The sequence below is a fragment of the Watersipora subatra genome, chromosome 9 (assembly GCF_963576615.1).
Source record: "Watersipora subatra chromosome 9, tzWatSuba1.1, whole genome shotgun sequence".
Classification (NCBI taxonomy): domain Eukaryota; kingdom Metazoa; phylum Bryozoa; class Gymnolaemata; order Cheilostomatida; family Watersiporidae; genus Watersipora; species Watersipora subatra.
Window position 1 is genome coordinate 57,853,843 of NC_088716.1, and position 21,685 is coordinate 57,875,527.

General features: G+C 35.2%; 2 protein-coding genes across 2 annotated transcripts; both read left to right on the plus strand.

Moving 5' to 3' along the window:
- LOC137405274 (uncharacterized) lies at window positions 1-6,532 on the plus strand. Its single transcript, XM_068091503.1, has 9 exons — window positions 1-66; window positions 1,200-1,349; window positions 2,444-2,584; window positions 2,736-2,927; window positions 3,590-3,733; window positions 4,031-4,091; window positions 5,003-5,160; window positions 5,529-5,718; window positions 6,232-6,532. The coding sequence occupies exons 1-9, from the start codon at window positions 1-3 to the stop codon at window positions 6,516-6,518; spliced, it is 1,389 nt and encodes a 462-aa protein (XP_067947604.1). The 3' UTR covers window positions 6,519-6,532.
- An 11,072-nt stretch (window positions 6,533-17,604) lies between these two features.
- Window positions 17,605-21,119, plus strand: LOC137405276 (protein mono-ADP-ribosyltransferase PARP12-like). Its single transcript, XM_068091504.1, has 6 exons — window positions 17,605-17,610; window positions 17,696-17,896; window positions 18,588-18,696; window positions 19,709-19,863; window positions 20,049-20,238; window positions 20,875-21,119. The coding sequence occupies exons 1-6, from the start codon at window positions 17,605-17,607 to the stop codon at window positions 21,117-21,119; spliced, it is 906 nt and encodes a 301-aa protein (XP_067947605.1).
- The last annotated feature ends 566 nt before the right edge of the window (window positions 21,120-21,685 follow it).

A 21,685-nucleotide genomic window follows, 5' to 3' on the forward strand; every position in this document is an offset into this window, starting at 1 on the left:
ATGGCCGTTTTTGCTCGTCCGATGGCGCATGCCCACGAACCCTTCCGAGCTACCGTCGGGCACCACGTGACTACTAACTCACAGCAACTACAGTTGTTGTTTATAATGGAGCATAAGCATCTGGTCAACCTGGCTTACTCAAAGAGCAGATAACTTTTTATCATATAAAATTTTCTTTTTTTATGTAATACAATAATATATTTTTAAATGAGAAACATTTTAAGGTATAAATAATTTCTATCAGGGCAATGTTTTGGTAAGAAGGTAATGACATTCTTATCTGCTTTACAAACGGCAAAAACTCAACAATGCCATCATTCACAGCCTGTAAAATATTGTTACTAGTATTAGCGCTTGTTGCAGTGGGCTTAAGCTGCATATTGACAGCGACCTCTGGGTTAAAGCTAAAAAATGTTAAATCGCAGCGTGATTCTGATGCTGCATATCATGAACAAGCATATTAGGTCATTCCAGTTGTACATAGTATTGAAAGTTTTTGAAAAAGGCTCAAAAGATTTTACCATAAAATATAAAAAACAGGTATCAATAACGAGTGACAATAAAAGTTTTCCAAAGTTTCCTACAGTTAGACTGAATTTAAGCTGAAGTTCCTAAATTTAGGCTGAAACATTTTGTATTTTTAAAACACTTCTGCAGTTTTTGGACTTTCACTCCAGAATGATAGTCTAACATTGAGACAATGAGGAACGTAAAGGGTCGAACGCACTCTTTCCAACTAACAAGCAAAATATCTCAGGCGAATGAATAAAGTAAAATAGCTGTTTCTTGATAAGGATTAAGTTAGTGCTTTATAGCTCCATGCTTTTAGCAAGGCTTTTTTGTGATTATTAGAGCAAGTTATTTGCAGTTTTATAGTTTGGAGAGTCTCATCATTCAGCAGGTAAGACCCTGTTGCTCTGCTACAAGAAGTATATTTGTATGTTGCTATGAAGTGTTACTTAAATAAAGATTAGTTAAATAGGTACATTAATAAATACGTATACAAACAGATATGACAGAGCTGTATAATATCTGACAATATATATTTCGCACAGTTTTTTCTAAGTTTGAAATACAATATTAGCAGAAAACATAGTTTGCTCTGCTATAAGCTTACACTACTATAATTTATTGTTGGGAAACACATGCGTGTACCTCTGTTAGAATATACACTAAAACATAGCGACAAATGTTTGCAGGGAGCTGGTACTGTAATAGAATCTACTTCATCTAGTATGAACACCTCATTAGATAGTGAATTTCTACCCACTCAGACGTACTTGCCATGTGACCATCAGCTGATGAAGTACCTGCCTATATTTGACAGGCTGACTGTCACTACTTACTCGGTAGGATGATTCTTCCACTTGTTCATAAGTAACAGTGAATCAGCAAGAGATATCAATAATAACGATGCATAATGTAGGCAGAGTATGTATTATTTGAAGATTGGTGAAAGTATACTGTGTTTGCCATAAGGGATAAACATTGAGGCTGAATGTTCATATACTAATCTATTGTTTAAGTGAACATTATGTATAACTTCATGGCACAACAGTATTTATTATTCTTTCGATGATGAAAATTTTAACTTTCTAATTTTAATCTTACTTTCTTTAACTTCTTAAAGGTTGACTTGCAATAAAATTCACATTACAGTTATTTGATATGAAAAGATTCACCATGTCTTACTCTGTTGTGTTGCAGGTGCAAAATATGTGAAAAGGAGATTACAAGCTCTTAAAAGCTCAAAAACGAACAGAAAATCGCAGCCACACGAGACCGCCGTAGTTTGGATTCTCTTTCCAAAACGGCTCAAATGTGACGCAGTTGTGAAAGATGGTTTCTGTTTACACTTTCATGCAACCTTACTCGTCGAAATATTTTCACAAATAAATTTCACGCATTCCATAAAACCATGTTTATCGTTTATATGTGTCTATTTTATCGTCATCATTTTATAATCATGACGAGCCTGTTGGTCATCTGTGATAATCGAAAAGTGCTGCAGAAATTATTTGCGAAGTATTGGGTCACATGATCAGATTACGACTTGCCGATTAGACCAAACCAAAACAAAACTGTAAAGTAGCGAGCATTTATATTTGATACGGGGTCTTCGGCAAATTCCAAAGTGTTTGTCATAAACTAGTGCTACGATAAGTTTTATATTGAGCTTTTTATTGGCCTTTCAATTCACGTGAGAACATCACGTGACAAGACAATAACCAAATTTCATGGCTACGTCATCGAAATAAAGAGATTCCAATCTACGGCGGCTTTTCGTTTTTGAGCTTTTAAGAGCTTGTAATCACCTTTCCACATACTTGGCACCTACAACACAACAGAGTATGACATGGTGAGCCTTTTGATACTAAATAACTGTGATTTAAATTTTGTTGCAAGTCAACCTTTAAAGATAAACACGGAATATTTATCACAGAGTTCAGATGCTGCAGACTACAGTGAAAGCTCTGTACTAGAAATGAGATCATTTGTAAACACCAACTCTGCGCAACAGTATTTTGAGTTAATCAGCTCACCATTTGCTACTCAATCAGGATATGAATCTTCAGGAAATAAGGTAAGTCAGTGGCTCAACGTAAATGCTCACAAAACAACTAAAAGAGTCATATAACATTTTAGAAGTCAATTATACAACTTTTTGGAGTATTTATGTTATACCACACACAACAGCATAACAATTTGAATGTTGATCTCTTTTCCTTTGGAAGCTTTGCGGAGCTACGGCGGCGAGTGCTGCAAAAATTAATGAGATAATAAGGACTTTCAGGAAACCAAACAATGAACAGCTGACCACAACTCAAAGATCAGAACTTGTCTTGGCAAGCATTCTAGAATTTATGCTTAATCATCATGACTCTAACCTAGATGTGTGTATTCAAACAGGAGACGATGAATATAAGGTACACAATTTATGCTGTTTTCTACAATATTACTTTTCCATTAGTAGAGATACAGTATTTAAATATCTGGTTATGATTTGGTGGTTTATATTATTGCTACTGTATGTTAAAATTGGTTTTGTGATTAATCATATAGGAAATGGTTGTGACTATTAAGTGATACTGAGAAAACACGGACCTTGTCTCTATACTCCTTACAGGCATAATACAAATTAATTGAAAACAATGATTGAAGTGAATAAGAATTATTGAAAAGCATTACGATTTTGGCCTGTTTTTACTCAGTTTAAAAAAAACTATCTTCATGACTCAGTAGACTATTTAAAATCATCAGTTGATAAAAAATTGAAAAAATTGACTTCCTTCTCGTGGACAGATTGATCGGCAGAATCTTAAAGTTCAAAGTTAAGATAATGAGTTAAACACACAAATTAAAGTCCCGGCACTTACCTCTACCAATTATTATGAACGAGCAGTGATCAAGGGACAGACTTTATCTGTATGGAGTAATGCATTGTACACGCTGACATCACGTTTGCTATATTTAGCTCAAGACAAACTAATGATAAACATGTTACACATGCACAGCTAAAACATTTAACACATTTTATAGTTTGTATAATTTTATTGCTTTTATAAGAAATGCATGCTAACTTTTACAGGTCTACATTGATGCCTACAACAAAATAAAACATCTAGCAAGGATCCAGCAATACAAGGCTATTAAGGAGAGGCTAGCCGTGATAGAGGACACAGACTATGTAATGAAGAAATCTCATCTTCAAAAATTAATGGCTTCTTTGGAAGTAAAGTAGTTGCTAAGGAACCTTATTTTTTCAAATTTAAAAACTGAAACTACAATGTATATAAATATTCGCAGAAAATGTTAGCAGAATCTCAAATAAAAATTTTGGTAAATACTAACTAAATGTTGTGTACTGGATTACTGAAAGTTTTAAGCTCTGTTAATTGAAGTTCCAAATATTTAAGCTTCATCTAGTAAACCATAAATGATATGCTTAACATCCTATCTGATAGTAGGAAGTCTATATTTATTGTCAATAATTATAAATTATTGTCATTAGCATCAAATTCTACTACAGATTGACGAATTCGGAGCCAAGGTTAGCAAAAATGGTAGCACCAGGGAAGCTGACCAACGGAGTAAGTACCAAAGGAGTGTCAGTACATGTAAGCCATAGATACCATAAGCCAGCTTGAGTGTGGAGTCAAGTTTTTTTTCTTTGAAGTAAAACTGCTTCATTTAGTCAGACATTTTTGAATAACAACTAAAAAAATAAAAACGCCATTTATGTTAACCAAATAAAATATTACGTTATACACATATACTGATTCATTAATTGAATGAAAGCCATAACTATGTATAGTATCTACACTATAGGCTACCAAAGAATTACTACATCTTCTAGTTATTTTTTCTTGTTAATCAGTTGCAAGTGATAGTTTTGTGTATCTGTTAGTTTTGGTCTGGTCTGAGTGTTTTGTAGCCTGATTTCTAAACATGCAAGCTACAAAAATACTCAGCCTTCATGTTTAGACATATCAATAGTAGAAACCTTTGTTAAAAAGTGGTTATTTTAACTGGTTTTCTACTTAACAAGTTCAACACACAATTTACTGTGAGTTCAGTTATTTATTGTTGGTACTCTGAGCTAGTGATAGGTTTTTTTAGTCAAGTAAAGAGTAAGTTATCTAAACTAGAGGTAGTAAATAATCTTATTACAGTTCTGGATTAGCACTGTATGAACAAAGTGTCCAAAGTTAACAAGTTAACTTTGGTTAACAAGGTTAACAATTTTGGTTAAAAACTTAATATTGTCCAACTTATTCACCTTTATTTTGGTCAAAAACTTTATCTCCGTGGCTACCGAATGTAACATTTGTATAATCTAGCAAACTGTACTTTATTTAGGTCAAGTTGACTGTAAAGAGAACTAAATAAATATCTTAACTTCTTACTTGTAGAGCAGTTATACTTTATACCTTTTTGGGGTCCAACCCACAATATTTCCAATTTGATTCATTGTGATTGATAACAACATACATATCTACAGAGCACCAGATTAATATCCCAAATCCTGTCGATCGTGGGTTCTACAAGTTTGAAATTTTTGCAACTAGCCAAGAGTACCAGACAGTTATTGACCAATTGTTCTCAAGATATGACTACTATAGGAGCTTCGCATCATCAAATCATTCTTGTACTGTTAAGGTGAGTTAATATAATATTAATACTAAGTCATACCAAAGATAGAGTCTGTATATTTCAAGTTCTTTCTACTTGCCGAGACTATCAGCAACCTCTTCAGCGGTTGCTCTCTCATAAGTGATATGTTCTGATGACCAATCAAAGGATCATTTTCCAATTAAGAAGAGCCGACCTACAGCATAACTTTCATACTATTTTTGGCTTAAATTCTGGGTTTTAGCTATGCTCTCGTTTACCCCAACTTATATTTCTCACTTTAGAAATTGTACCTTTACATAATAACTATCAATTTATTGTTTCCTAAACTGTAATTTCACTCAGTCGTTAGAACAGCCTACTTATGTCAGCAATCATGCAGTCTCTCATTGCAGATAAGTAAAATAAGAAATCTCACTTTACTCACCCAATATGAAGCTCAAAAAAGAAAAGTTCAGTGGTCGCTAACAGCAGAAAACTCTGAACTTCCTGCAGAAAGAATACTATTTCATTCAACAGACAAGGGAGCAGCTGATAAGATATGCAGAGAAGAATTTAATAGAAGCTTTGCCGGCTCAGCATATGGTAAGCAGGTTATTCTAGGTGCTTTTGCACAGACAGATGAGTGAAAGCATATCAGTATATATGTACTTTTGTGTCCTTGATGTGGTGAATAACAACAGTTCAACCTTTACCAGATTGATGGTTGTTGATCCTAGAGTTCTCCGAACAACACTTGGTAACATACAGCGCAACTTTGTGGGTGGTCTCCTTGTTTGTCTAATTTTTAGGCCATCAGCAATTATATCTCGGTAGATTATTGTACCAGCTAAACTTTTGCTATACCAAGATATTGCGCCATAAATAATATATGCCACATTAATAAGTTTCGCAAACACAATCACGTAAAGTCAAATGCTTCGATCCATAATCTCGGATGTTAGCATCAAGCTAGATAAAGACTTACTGCATAAGGTGTCAACAGAAACACGCCACAAATTAGTCTAAGTGTCAACAAGATGTTAGGATGTCTTTACCCTTAAGCTAGTACAGTAATCAGAAAGTAGCTAAAGCAATAAAATAATTGTTCTGTTGAAGGTACCTCCTATGGTGCAGGCGCTTATTTTGGTACAAGAGAAGGTGTTGCTGCATTTAGAGGAGAGTGTGTGTTCATGGCTAGAGTTCTCACTGGAAAATTTTACAAAGGCAACCGCTCAGTCAGCAGAGTCAATCTATCACCAACCTTTCACTCCACTGTTGACAATGTCGAAAATCCAACTGTATTTGTTGTTTACCACGATGCAGCTGCATGCCCAGAATACCTTATTGAGTTGACTGCTGCAATTAAGTATTGTAAAAAATATTATGGAAGCACTTTTCATTAATACCCATACTTTACTGTGGCATCTAATGATTTTATTGTTTGTTATTGAAAAACATTGAGTGTGCATAAATAAAGGATTTCTACAATACAATAATCAAAATGGTTCACCCTTACACATGTATGCTGTGTATCAATAACAAACATGAAAATAGAAGGTTAAGCATATATGAATGCTTTTACCAATGATCAGCTATAGCATTACAAATTTACAATAGTAAAAAATCTTGCTGAAGATTTTAAAAAATAACGGAGGCATTTTTTTTATTGTGCCTACAGAAACACTCTGTTTGCATGATCATTTTGACATTAAATCTGATTTGCCGTTATTATTAATGTAAGGGCTAGTTCAAACTGATGTTTTATGTATGGTGTGCGAGGTGATGTACCCTGGTATGCAAACTTATGCAGGTGCGTGATTGGTGTGACTCAAATATCTATATAATCAAAGGGTGGCGCAGCTGAACCACGCGCACTGGTCATGCGCGGTCGTGCACGATTGCGCATGACGTGGCATGTAATTGAAAAGGCCTTTCTTCACCCTTCCAACCCTTTCAACCAAAAAAGGTCTGACCCACCATTTTTGAGCTTACTCTGTAACTTATTTGCTGCCTTTTTCCTTTTAGTTAATTTCTTTAACAATAGGAAATCAGCGTTTCATCTTTTGTTGCTGCAAAACAGCATCTTCAATCGATTTAAATGTTGGAAAATGCTAGCAATGATGTAATGTGATATCTTGGAACTGGAGAAAAGGCAATTTGTGCGAAGTCATGTGCTCTTTGCAAGTTTGTTGTATTGTTACTAATCGGGGATACAAATGTTCAAGGAATTGAAAAGCATGATTGATTATCTAAAATACTTGTCTGAAGCAGGCCTAACTGACTAACTGCTTGACTGACTGACTAATATTCGTGGTGAGGTGAGTTGAGCATTATTTTAGGGAAAGCAGACTGAACATGGTATTAGAACTGTTTAGCACTTAAGTAAGTACTGTATTCTATGATGAGCTTGCTTAGAAATGTATTCTTATACATCTATACTGATGAACCATAAAAACCATGATGAAGTTACATGTAGAATAGGAAGCATGCATAGATTGTTTATACTCTGTTAGAACATGACATCAAAGTTTCTTCCTTCTGCTTCTGCAAAGACCAATGTATTATAATTAACGTGTTATAATAAACATAAATAAGCGTAATTATATGTGAATTACGCTTATTTATGTTTACTGTGAGTATAATGATTAATAGCGAACAATGATCACAACTGCTATCATCGTTTATAAAAAATGATGTCATCAGGTGAGAAGTTTATATTACTTGAATGTTTTACAACATTAGATATAACAATATTTCCATTTTGTTTGAAGGTATATTGGATATAATAAGAGACGAGAGTTAAATAGAAAATAAGAAGCTGGAGTAATTGAATTGAACGAAAAGATGAACGTATGTGTAGAGTACCTTAATTAAATAGGGTCATTTTTCCTGCTGAACCATGCATCTAAGATCTACAATCACAGAAATCTGAATAAAGGTTGAATATTATTTGACTGCATTTTTATGGCAGATCCCTTTCCTGGCAAGTAGCTTTTGTGGCAGGTCACGTTTCTGGCCGGTAACATTTCTGGCCGGTAACATTTGTGACGGGTCACTATTGTGGCCAGTCACTTTTGTGGCAGGTCAATTTTGTGGCAAATCCCTTTGGTGGCAGGTCAATTTTGTGGCAAGTCACTTTTGTGGCAAGTCAATTTTGTGGCAAGTTACTTTTATAACAGGTTATTTTTATAACAGGTCACTTGGGAAAATGGTCACTTTGGAGAAGGGTCACTTTGATGACGGGCTTATTCGATGATGGGTCACTTTCATTACAGATAACTTTTATTCTCCTTCTGATGACAGATCCCGTTTGTGATGGGTCACTTTTGGGATGGGTCATTTTTCATTTTTGTGACAGGTAGCTTCGAGATAAACTAGCTGGAGTGTTGAGTAAAAAAAAGAATTGTGAGTAGCTTTTGTATTGAACCCCATGGAACCCAATGAAATTAAGACAATTGTTGTATTGTAGTTGTTGTATTGTATTATCACGATAAGTCTTGTATCACAGAAAACACAGCTAACAGGTAAGAAGCACATAAAGGAACTGACTTAGTTAGCAAGCCCATAGCTATGGGTTACTAGACAATTATGCGGTTATAGCACAGCTAAAAGAAAGCTGACTGCACAGCTAATATGTAACACATCTCCCTCACTATTCGGAGTTTATGGTTAGTCATGACCTTGTTAGAACTTAGAACTGTCATAGTAATCAGGTCGTCTTCTATTACGAGTAGGATATCTGGGACTTTGTACTGGCCTCTCATCAGGTACAGATTGGGCAGGTTGGATGTTAAGATCATTTGAAGCTGTGATGATATTGTCATTGGTCGATGTATCATTAACTTGAAGTCTAGCTTGTAGCTAATTGGCATGTCGTCTCCATACACCACGGTCTGTTCGCACAGCATACAGTATGTTACCCAGCTTGTTAATTATCGTTCCAGGTATCCACTTAGGTCCAGAGCTATAGTTCCTTGCATAAACCAAAGAGTCTACTTCATACCGTGATGATGTAGAAGATGCTTGACCTGGTGAAAGAGTTTTCTTGTTCTGAATTGGTTTCAGCAAGGTCAGAGTATTTCTCGGCTGTCGTCCATGTAGAACTTCAGCAGGTGATTTCCAGTTCAAAGAGGGATGAGGCAAACATCTGTAAGTGGTTAAAAACAGTTGTAGGGCAGTCTTGATTTTCTCCCCTCCTGCACAATTCTTCTTTACAGATTGCTTAAGAGTCTGGACAAATCTCTCCGCTTCTCCATTCGATGCAGGATGGAATGCGGGAGATGTTATATGTTTAATGCCATGCATGGTGCAGAACTGGTCAAATTCATTTGAAACGAATTGTGGGCTGTTATCCGTAACAATAGTCCAAGGAAGACCTTCATGTACAAAGATCTGTCGTAGCACGCCAATTGTGTCCTTAGAAGTAGTTTTTCCTACATCTAGCATAGCAACGTACGGATATCGGGAATGTGCATCTACACAAACCAACCACATCTGACCTTTAAAAGGTCCTGCATAATCCAAATGAATTCGTTCCCATGGTAGTTGGGTGGACGGCCAACTTTGGTAAGTCTTGGCTGGGTCATTAGCACAGATTCGGCAAGGTTCACAAGCTTTGATTAGCTGTTCTATGTCTGCATTGATGCTAGGCCACCATGCGTATTGACGAGCAAGCTGTTTTACTCTTTCTACACCCCAGTGTGATGTATGCAGCAAGGCTAACACTTTACTCTTCAGAGCCTGTGGAATGACAACTCTAGTAGTGTCATCATGTTGCAAAAGCACAGCCTCCCCATGAACAAAAAGAGACTCCTTCATATTCCAATATGGCCGCAAATGTTCATAGCTAGCTGTAAGCTTATTGGGCCAAAGGCCATTCAGTATCCACTCTTTCACTATCTGTAGTGATGTGTCTTTCATGGTTTCTTGTTTAACAGCCTCATCGTCAAGGAGATCATGATCGAGCTCCTCTTGTATAGTGTGTGAGACCTCAATGCTCTCCTTCTCTTCATCATGGTCAAACTTCGGGTCTGCCCCTAAAGGTAACCTGGACAAGCCATCTGCATTGCCGTGCTGTGCTGTAGGTTTGTACCTGATGTCATACTGATAAGCCATCAGTGTGAGGGCCCATCTCTGCAGTCGCTGAGCTATTAAAACGGGGATGTTCTTTTCTGGTGAAAACATGGCAACCAGGGGTTTATGATCAGTGATGAGCGTAAAACGTCTCCCATATAGATACTGTCTAAACTTAGTCACTCCATAGATGATAGAAAGCACTTCTTTTTCTATCTGTGAGTAATTCTTTTGGTGCACGCTCAATGTCTTTGATGCATGTGATAGTGGTATTTCAGCTCCATTTTCCTCTTGTATGAGTACTGCCCCAATTCCATAGTTAGATGCGTATGTTGCTAGAACCAGCGGTTTACTCTGGTCAAAATGGGTAAGTTTGGTAGCCTTGATGACACTTTCTTTAAGAACATGGAAGGCCTTGTCACACTCGTCAGTCCAGTCAAACTCGAGACTTTCATGAAGAAACTTGTAGAGGGGGGCTGCTTTGCTAGACAGGTCAGCAATGTGTGAGCCATAGTAGTTGATCTTGCCCAAAAACGCCTGTAGCTGTTGTAAGTTCTGTGGTCGTGGAAGCTGTTCAATAGCCTCTATTGCAGAATTCGAGGGAGTCTTGCCGTTCTTGTCTATTATGTGACCTAGGTATTCAACAGCATTCTTAAAGAACTCGCATTTCTCTCTCTGTATGCGGAGCCCATACTCCTGGTAGTCTAGCTAAGAGTTTGTCAAGATTAGACCAGTGCCCACTCTCACTGCTACCAGTGACAATCAGATCATCCAAGTATGCTGCAAATCCAGGTAAGTCAGCAATCATTGAGTCCATGCATCGCTGAAACTGTGCAGGGCTTGATGCCAATCCAAAACACATCCTGTTGTAGCGAAACAAACCACATTGAGTGTTGATGACACACATCTTCTTTGCATTATCATCTAACTCTAGTTGCAAGTAGGCATCTGCCAGGTCTATCTTGGAAAAGTGTACCCCGCCTCTCAACTTCTCTAGCAACTCTTCAAGGCTTGGTAATGGGTGTTGATCAATTGATATTTGTTGGTTCAACATCTTGAAATCACCACATATACGCACTCTTCCATTTGGTTTGGAAACTGCTACTATTGGAGCAGCATAATCACTAAAGTCCACATGTTCCAAAACACCAGCTTTAACTAATCGATCTAGCTCTTCTTTTACAGCTTGGCGTCTAGAGAATGGCACTACACGAGGTTTAGAAAAGCTTGGTGTGCTTCCTGGTTTCAAGCGTACTGGTACTTTTACCTTTTTACATCGGCCAAGACCTGTCTTAAAGACATCAGAGTACTTAGAGGAGAGTAGAGCGATTTTGTCCCTAAATCCAATAGGGTTACTTCCTGTGACAGTACAGGTAACATCACAACTACCCTGTGTCAATATAGCTAGCCCCTGCTGCGAGAGACCGAATTTGTCACTCCAATCTAGACCAAAAAGGTTTGAGCCTTGTGTTGTGTTTACAGCAAGAAGTTTGAGATTTTGTTTTTCCACATCTCCTACCTTCACACTAACTGAACATTGTCCTTCAATCTGTAACTCACTCTGCCCATGCGCTTTAAGATGGGTACTGACAGGTAAGAGGGGGGGTGATCCAAGACTTTGGTAGCCTTGCAAATCAACTATAGAGCAAGTAGCCCCTGTGTCCCATTGAAACATTGCATCATGACCATTGACAACAGTTTTGATCCAAACCTTTCTATTGACTCGTTGGAAAAGATTATCTGAAACTGCATGTACTGAATGATAAGGTTCACTTGCATCAGTGAGCACACTTAACACAGAGTTTTCAACTGTCCTAGCAGACTGTTCTGTCTGACTTTGTGCTGCTGTCTTAGCCATACAGACAGCCTCAATGTGACCTTTGACCTCACATTTCCTGCAGACAAATGCTCTGCAGGGACAATTTTTTCTGTCATGTTTAATGTAACAGCTAGGGCAAGACTTCAACATACCTGTGTTCTGTGCATTAGCTTGTTGCTTTCCAATGGTTTGTTGACCTCGGCGGGATCTTTGCTTGTACTGACCTGACATTTTGTTTACTGTGTCTTCAATAGCTGGAGAAGTTGTCTCCCCCTTGAGAATTTTATCGGTCTCCGTTGTCTTGATGAATGCTGTAGTCTTCTTAAAAACATCATTAAGAGAGGGATCAGCATCAAGTAGACACTGGCGACGTACATCAGCATGTGGCGTCGCTTTAATGATTATGTCACGAATTTGTTCATCAACATAACTAGTGCCACAGCCTGTGCTTTTGCACGTGAAAGCACAGTGCCGTGCGAGTCCACGAAGTTCTGCAGCACAATCAACATAGGACTGACCAGTCTTCATCTTACATTGAGAAAATTCAAATCTTGCTGCCTGAACATGTATGGTATCTGCAAAGTGTTCATTAAGTTTCTCCGACAACTCAGTAAATGACTTGCTTGTAATATCCTCTGCGCCAAATAAGTTTGATAACAAGTCGTATGTCTCAGCTCCTACCCAAGATAGTAAGCATGCTCGTTTCTGACTGTCATCTACCACCCGATACACATTAAAGTGCTGATTGAAACGTTGAAGGTACTGGTTCCATTTTTCTTTACCCCTGTCGTATGCTTCAAACTTGGGTATGGCGACAGCTACTGGTATTGATGCAGCACTATCACTCTTGGTAGCTTCAAACAAGGAGATAAACTGCTTCTGTAGATCAGCGTTTTGCTGCTGGAACTGTTGTTGCTGTTTCTGCATAGCATCGATCAAAGCTTTTATGTTAAGATCCATAGCAAGACAATAGAAAAATGCTGGCTGTGAGTCCACAATGTTCGTTCCTGACACCAGTTGTTGTATTGTAGTTGTTGAATTGTATTATCACGATAAGTCTTGTATCACAGAAAACACAGCTAACAGGTAAGAAGCACATAAAGGAACTGACTTAGTTAGCAAGCCCATGATAGCTATGGGTTATTAGACAATTATGCGATTATAGCACAGCTAAAAGAAAGCTGACTGCACAGCTAATATGTAACAACAATATTATCTAATCTTTTAGAATAGTACAAAGACAAATAAGAGTAGGCTAAAAAGCATGTAGAATAATGAGCACGCCTAAAATCATAACTCAATAATAAAATAATACTACAAAGTTGCACTAGCTCATTCAATTTGAGTATAGAAGCTTAAGGACTTGTCAATGAGCAGTCGCTGTCAAGAGACAAATGTAGTAGTTTTAACGTTATAAAGATGTTCTAGTACAAAGCAGAGATTTAATTAACAATCAGCTATGGCGCTCTGGCTTTCTGCCAAAAATCAAACTCCGAAGGTTCTAAAACATGAAAAAGAATAAATATTTTATAAAGTCTACAGACATACTTCGCTGACAGAATATTTAGACAATAACTATTTTTATTGCTATCAAAGTGATAAGCTGACCAGTAAGGATTTTTGTGTGCTCCCTTTAGCATTCATGGTGATGTGATTGAAATATTATTTTAGCTGAAAAAGTGTAAATATTGTAAAAAAAAATATTGAAACTTTATAATTTTTTAAAAAGCAGGCATATTAACTACATTGTTTAATTTTGTTTTATTAAAGAAAATGTGGGATAATTTATGCTGAATAACAAATACATCTGCAATGATTCTGGTATAGTGTTTAATAGTAATCATAATTGCTAACATGATTTATAATAATGGCACCGATGACTAAGAGGTTTATATTAACTGAATATTTCACAACCTTGCTGATAATAATGTATTTGATTAAATATTTACTGATAATAATGTATTTGATTAAATATTTACTGATCTTGGGCAAATCTTGTGGTATTTGAAGTAATATTAGATATGACCTTTAGCAATTTTCGCCTATTTTACATTATAATATTTAGTTTTGAAAAAGTTTAAAATATTTCAAAATTCATAGAAATACTCAAAGATTCTTAGTTATATAACAGCTATAGGTGGTAAAACCAAAGGAGTTTTAAAACCATAGGAGTTTAAACCAAAAGATGGGTATACCCATCTTTTGGTTTAAACTTTACGCTAACATTCTAGCAAGGTGCGTGCATCAATTGACGTAAATGATGCTAAAGCTAAAGAATTAGACAACATATCTGCAGAACTTGTAAAACCTAGTTCAAATTACTTAATAAAACCATTAACATATATATTTAATTTATGTATAACACATTGTATCTTTCTTATTCAGTGGAATTCGGCAAAAGTAGTTCTTATTTACAAAAACAAAGTGAGTTTCTATGTAATAATTATCAACAAATTTCTGTTTTGCCAGTATTTTGTAAGATTATCAAATGGTTATTTAATAATCCAATCAACACCACATTGCTGTTTACACAAATTATGTACTCTCATCGACATGGCTTTTAGAAACATAAAGGACCTCAAGAAACCTTTATTGAGTTAACAAACATAACCTTTGCTGATGGAACAACCATTCATGTATAATACTAGTTTTCATTAACTTTCCAAAAGCATTTGATATTATAAATCATGAACAATATCAACTAACAAGCTCATTTATTTAAACTTTCGCTGTCTATTAAATTTAATTCAAAATTATCTAACTAAAAGAGCACAATGTGTCATAAGAAATCAAACATTATCAGCTCCTTTTAGATGGAACATGAACTCTCCCAGTGTTCCATTTTAAGACATACTCTCTTTTTTATATATCAATGACTTTTTATAAACACAAATATCTTCCAGACTATATTATTTTCAGATGACATAATTCGTTCTGTACTTTATATAAAATTTAAACAATAACATCCTGTCTGTAAGCTATAAATTACAACTCATAACTGACTGGTGCAATGTAAGCAAACTTATATCAGATCTTAACAAAACTAACTACATAGTTATAAAAAAGCCGCAAAACAATTATCAGTTAATAGAGCAAATTTCTTAGCTTAGGACGTCTATAGGTTTATTCCGCGTTACTTCTGAAATTTTTGTGGTATGCTTTCAACCTGATGCTGCTCAAAATAAAACCAAGCTGTTCTATTGATTTCTTGACGAGTTATTGCCACAGATCTTCAGTGCTGATAATGATGGTTTGCTAAAAGAATTGAGTGCTAAAGTCAGCTCTGACAGCAAAACATCAGTTACCTGGAAATATGGCAATGTAAATATGAGCCCCAATGATCTTATACTATCTACTAAATGAGCATAGCTTGGGCTTGTGATTACAAACACCATATTTTAATTATAATCAGCACAGCGAATTCCCAGCATAAGTTTGATCTCCTTCGATCGCTGGAAGCAAAAATAGCTTTTCAACCAGAATCAAACAGAAACTGTGTAGGTAAAGTTACAGATGACAAAAAATTTGAAAACATTTTTCCGATTAATTCTTTAGGGTTGCAAAAGAAATTTTCTATCAAAACCGATGCAGCCGCAGGCCTGATAATTGCAGTGGGGTATTATTTAGAAAAATAAAAGAAAAGTATGTCAATGATAAAATGAAAAGCTTTTTCATCATATACAAAATATTTTTCATATAGACATAAACATGATTGCTGAAATTTAGTAAATTCGAAAAGCTTGCGTTGGAAATATAAACATGAGATCTACTGGTCATGGTACTTCTTTTTAATTTGGTGCCTGATTGACTGGGTAGTTAATTTAAGATGTAATCATGAATATCAAAACAAGGTATCTATTCTTTGCTGTTTTTTTTATGTTAGAATTATTAAAAAGCCACATTAGCTGGGAGCATAAGCAATAAAGCATACTCACTAAAACTTACATCCAAGAAACTTGGTCTAATGAATAGACAAGAACAGCTATTTTTGGCCAAGCTTGAATTATAGCTTTACAGCTTTGCGCTTTAAACAAAGCTTTTTTGAGATTATTGGCTTTCAGTGTAAAGAATGAACTCATAGCTTTGTTTCAAGTCTGTCTCAGTAAGGGAATTTAGTCATCTTTGACTCATTCGACTGGTAAGGCACACAATTTCCTATATAAACAACTAAAATTGTTTGCTATTTTTAAACTTGAATTGAAAGAGGTGAATTGAATAATAACTTCATAAACTGTCAACTGTGTATAATGACTAAACATCAAAGCACAATATGTGACAGATTTATCACTAACAATTTTTATAGAGTTTCAAAAATATATTTAAAGATTTGTTGTCTGTTATAGCCTACCCGTGCTCTCCAATCTGTTTGAGCAAATAGTTTTTTTTTGCTTTTAGCATGTTTTGATTGAAGTAAACAATTTTAAACTTGAGTAGCTGTTAAATGAATGAACTTATTAAATATTATTGAGCACTATTTAACAGACTTATTCCTAAAAATATCCTTTGGAATGTTAAAAAATGCCTATTCAATGTTTCTGCATGTTATAGCTAACTAATACCTTTAGATATTATTGCTAAATTTGTGTGTAAATAATGTTACTAGAAATACAACAGCTGTATAAACATTGTTTACAGAAAGCTGATGCGCCAATGGCATCTACTTCAGGCATTTCTAATAGTTTGGTAAACTATGGCAATCCAAATACTCAGTCGTATTTAGCGCTCGCCTGTCGGCAGATGAATTACCAACCAGTGAGGAACAGGGTGACTGTAATTACCCGCTCAGTAAGATAAACTTATCTATAAGCAATCAGAAGAGTAAAAGTAAGACTATTGGTAGCACCTGCTTTTGCAGATCAACTAGGTAATTGTTTATGTTATACGCTGTTGTAATGCAGTGTGTACCATTTATGGCCATTGATAGGACGGGTTTAGTCCACTACAATTGCAGAGTGTGGAGGACAAATATGTTTTACTCTGATGTAAGCTATCTCAGAATGAATTTGATAAAAATGGTGCAAGAAGCTGCCAAATTATAATCATAGTGATTGCAGATTGCATAATAACACAGTGATTGCATGCTAACACTGAAGTTGATACCGCTGTCATTACATGAGCAACATTTCAGATTTTTGCTCCAGACAATTCGACATTTTCCAACACACTTTGGTATGTTACTGATGAGATGATATCATAACACACAGCGGGTTTGCTGCTCACTAATTAATCAAAGTCACATAACAGCATTTAACATAGCTACATTTAAATCTTTCACTGTTTTTTCATAAAGAAAAAGATAACAGAAAAAAGCTTATTGAGTGTCTGGCACTGAGAGCATCAAGGATAAACACACCCACTTTATTACAGAGTCCTAGCTCTACAGAATTTGATCAAAGTGCTATAGTACAGATGATACCTTGGAGAAACCTTGACCTTACTAATTCATTAACTACTGACTCACTAAGGAATATGGTAAGTTAGTTTTGCTGTACAGTTTTTCACCTGTCTTCTTTATCAAATGCATACAAGATAGATTGCTCAGAGGTAATAGTTATTTATCACTTTGAATTTGAAGAGTTGAAAAAGCAATAAATTTAATGACTGTAAACTTTTGGAGGTTTTAGAGCTTGAATATTACATTATTATACACACCATAGTAACCCATGTTAACTTATGTTGCTCTACTAGCTTTGTAGCGCTGTTGACCGAGCCTTGCTAGCTGTGAAGAACAGAAGCAAAGTGAGAATATCTGTCACTAACACAAACAACAAGCTGCTAACTAATACTCAAGCAGCAGAAGTTATTTTGATACAGATACTAAAATTCTTGCTAGATCATTCTGACTCTACTCTGGAAGTTGCTGTTCGAACTGGGGAGAACCTATATGAGGTGAACAAGTTTTTGGCTATGCCTTGCTAGTTATCATTAACTAAACTGAAATATGTATAGTAGATGTGACTTATGGTTTTCTTGTTGCTATAATAAGTTGATATTAACTGTGTAGTAACTGCATGGTACAGACTTAATAGTAGGATACTAGTAACTTTGAGAAAATCATTTGAAAGCCTGTCTTCGAGCTAAACATAATATACGTTAAACATTGATTAGACTGAAATGAGCTGCTGACACAAGATTCAAAAGAATATGTGCTTAAGAATCATTAAAATGCAATTTTTTAGAAGGTTTCTTAAGAGTTTCACATTCTATTTAAAAGAATAATATTACAATGTTTTGTTCTACAAAAAAATTGGAATGTTGGCTCTGAGTGAGGATTTTAATAATATACAGCTCTCTAATAACATTTTTCACTAACTTCAGTTAATATCAGTTTAAATTGTACTATAGAGCTTCCTTTCTGGTTATCAATGTCTGCATGATCTTCCTGAGTGTATATCTTGATTAGTGGCTAAAATTATATTGACCCAGTGTTATTACACAAGTTAACATTTCATGGAGATATTTTAACACAGATATACATGAGTCTATCACACATGTTGTACAGAGATGTTACACAAAGGTCACAATTTTTAGCTCTCTAATTATCACTGCTGTGAAAATATTCTTACTTCTATTGTCATAGGTCTACAATGATGTCCATTGTCAAATCAAGAGGCAAATAGTTTCACAGCAGATTGAGATCAAAGCCTACTCTAGCGATAGTGGCCAAGCTAGTAAAACTGACCAACTGGGTGAGTATATATGCTTGAAGGAATTTAAGAAAACTGTAGATACCAAGAGCGAGTGTCAAGCCACATCGCTTTGCCTTTTCAACATTCTTGTTATAAATCATGAGAGAGCAAATTAGATGTATCTAAAAATTAAACTGATCTCACAAAGTGTTTATTAAAATTAATCCTTGAAGGGGCTAAACTTCTAATTTATTACATATAAAATATTAAATTAAAACAATGGTAATAGTTTAGGGAACCATCTATGAAGTATTTGATAGTGATGTGAATTGCTGCCATAAGTATGTAAAGGTCACCTATTGAATAGTAACAATAGGTATTTCTAGAACACCAACAAAACTACTGAAAAGTTACTAAGAACTATGCATCTACATGTATGATTTCTATAGAAAAAATTGAAAACTAGGAACAAGATGATTTTAACATACCAATTATTTTGGTGGAGACATTGCTAAACATAATGAACATTTTCAAGTATATAATCTTAAGTGAACTTTCCTCTGTAAGTAACAGATTCAACACACCCGTTATAGTCATTTCAATGGTTTTTTGTTGATACTCTAAGCTAATAATCAGTTTGCAATGGCTGAGTAGCCAACAACGCCCTCTTTCTGAAGCAGAAGCCGTAATTAGGAAAGTTTTTTGATGGAGTTGTATGACCAGAATATGTATATACATGTAAATATATTTGAAAATTATATATTTACCAGAATAGTCTGAGTTTGCAATTTTGAATACAGAATAAGTTTGTTGTAAGCTATTTAGCTTTTCGTTTATCTACGCATTTTCTTTTCAATTAAATCAAAAATGTTAGATATTTGCAATATGTAAATGAGTTGTAAATTATAAAAAATATGTATACAGGAGTGAGAAAAAACTAATAATTTGATCTAGTTACCACCATTATGCTTCAATTGCTCTCTTTGTATCTCTTAGATGATCCACAGCTAAGTATTTTAAAATCCTACATATTTTTTACCTGTACGACTAAAAGCTTTTAATATTGCTACAGAAGGCTATTTTGAGATCCTTAAACATATTGATGTCGGAGTCTGTAAGTTTGAGATATCTTCAACTAGCCAGGAGTATTGCAAAATCTTTGAGCAGTTGTATCCCTACTTTAAGAATTGGTCACAACTCTTTCTAAGACATCGGTTTACTTATAAGGTAAGATCTATCTAATATCTATACTATTTTGTTGTGCATACTTTTAAACTTAAACTAAATTCTGGCAAATTTAGCAGCTTGTTTATTTTTTATTTTTGCTTCTTAAAAGCTAGCAAACTTTACCTGAAAATTGAAACAGGTTACCGTTGATTCAGAACTTTCAGCAATTGTCTTTTCATTCGCAGATAAGTAAAATTCAAAATCTCATCTTACTTGCCCAGTATGAGGCTCAAAAAAGAAAGGTTGAGTGGTTGTTAGCAGCGGAGCAGTCTACATTTCCTGCAGAAAGAAAACTACTTCATGCAACAAGCAAGACGGCTGCTGATAAAATATGTGAGGAAGAATTTAACAGAAACTTTTCAGACTCAGTTTATGGTGAGCAGGCAATCATGCGGGCTCACAAATGAATGCATATGCTTGTATGAGCATGTCATTGTCTGTCTATATAAATTGTCTTGTAAAAAGTATGTGATCACAGATCTATCTCACCTTGGATCTAGGCCCCTACCACACTTGAACAATTTTGAACACAGACCAACTATGGATGGTTTCACCTAATGTATCATCTTGTGATGCTGAATACCAAGTGGTTACATCTCTGTAGATGTTCTAACAATTTCATGGTTTAGTCAAAGTTATCTTTTGCTGCAACTTATTTGTAAGATGTACTCTATGTCATACCAGTTCTCTTCAATCTGTTCCAATAGGTATTTTTGCCCTTCTATTGCATTTATTTATTAAAGTAAACAGTTACTAAACTGAGAAGCTGGCAAATGTATAAACTTACTGATGGCTATTGTGTATCATCTTACAGATTCTTCAGCAAAGTTTTTTATTTTTTATTTTATATTTTTCATTGTAAATGTTGTACTAGAAAACTACAACACTCTACATTTCTGTTGCTAACATGCATACATGTTTTTATGATTTCCGTGAATATATTTCTGCAGAAATAGACTTGCGTAGCAGTTAGAAATACCTCTAAATGAGTAGACTAATATACTGTTGTAGGTACTTCTCTTGGTGCAGGCACTTATTTCGATACGGAAGCAGTTGTTGCTAAATATGGAAACAAGTGCTTCTTCGTGGCAAGAGTTCTTACAGGAAAATATTACCAAGACAACCGCTCAGTCAGCAGAGTCAATCTTTTACCAACCTATCACTCTACTGTTGACAATGTTGACAATCCAAATATATTTGTTGTTTACCATGATGCTGCCGCCTACCCAGAATACCTCATTGAATTTACTTATTGAAGGAGCAGTATCTGTTAGGCATCATTGGTATACAAATGAAATAAATTTATCAAGTATAAAAACCCAAGGTCTCTGAGCTCAAAACCCAAAGTAATGTCATGTGTTTAGCAAAGGTCTACCACTATGACACAACTTGTTATGTATAACTAGTTCTATTGAGCTAAATAATATGTTATCAAGTATATTAGTTTATCAAGTTGATAGTTGTATTTAGTAAAAATAGAGTTTAAACAGCCTGTAACAGATGATTCCTAAGGTATCAACCCAGTGGAGCCCCTTAAAGACTACCAGTAATATTTAGTTGAACTGCAGCTAATAACCATGGTAAAATATATGTTTTGATTTGAACACATCGTCTAGTTGTAGTTCATAGTAAGTTGTAATTGTGACAAAGGCCAGTGAGCATGTATTCCTGTGAGAAGTGCCTGTGTGTTACATCTGACTTCAGTGTGTCACATTCACACAAAATAGAAACTCATTCTTTAGAGCAAACGTGCTTCTTAAGATAAACAACTAAAAAGAGCCAAGCTACAGCATAACCGTCATATTGTATTTAGCATAAATTC

Bases quoted from the DNA above. Each gene is read 5' to 3' on its own strand.
- LOC137405274 (XM_068091503.1), top strand. From the start codon at position 1: ATGGCCGTTTTTGCTCGTCCGATGGCGCATGCCCACGAACCCTTCCGA. The intron at 67-1,199 runs GTGACTACTAAC...AAATGTTTGCAG, and splicing joins GAGCTACCGTCGGGCACCAC to GGAGCTGGTACTGTAATAGA. The intron at 5,161-5,528 runs GTGAGTTAATAT...CTCTCATTGCAG, and splicing joins ATCATTCTTGTACTGTTAAG to ATAAGTAAAATAAGAAATCT.
- LOC137405276 (XM_068091504.1), top strand. The intron at 19,864-20,048 runs GTAAGATCTATC...TTTCATTCGCAG, and splicing joins GACATCGGTTTACTTATAAG to ATAAGTAAAATTCAAAATCT. The intron at 20,239-20,874 runs GTGAGCAGGCAA...ATACTGTTGTAG, and splicing joins CTTTTCAGACTCAGTTTATG to GTACTTCTCTTGGTGCAGGC.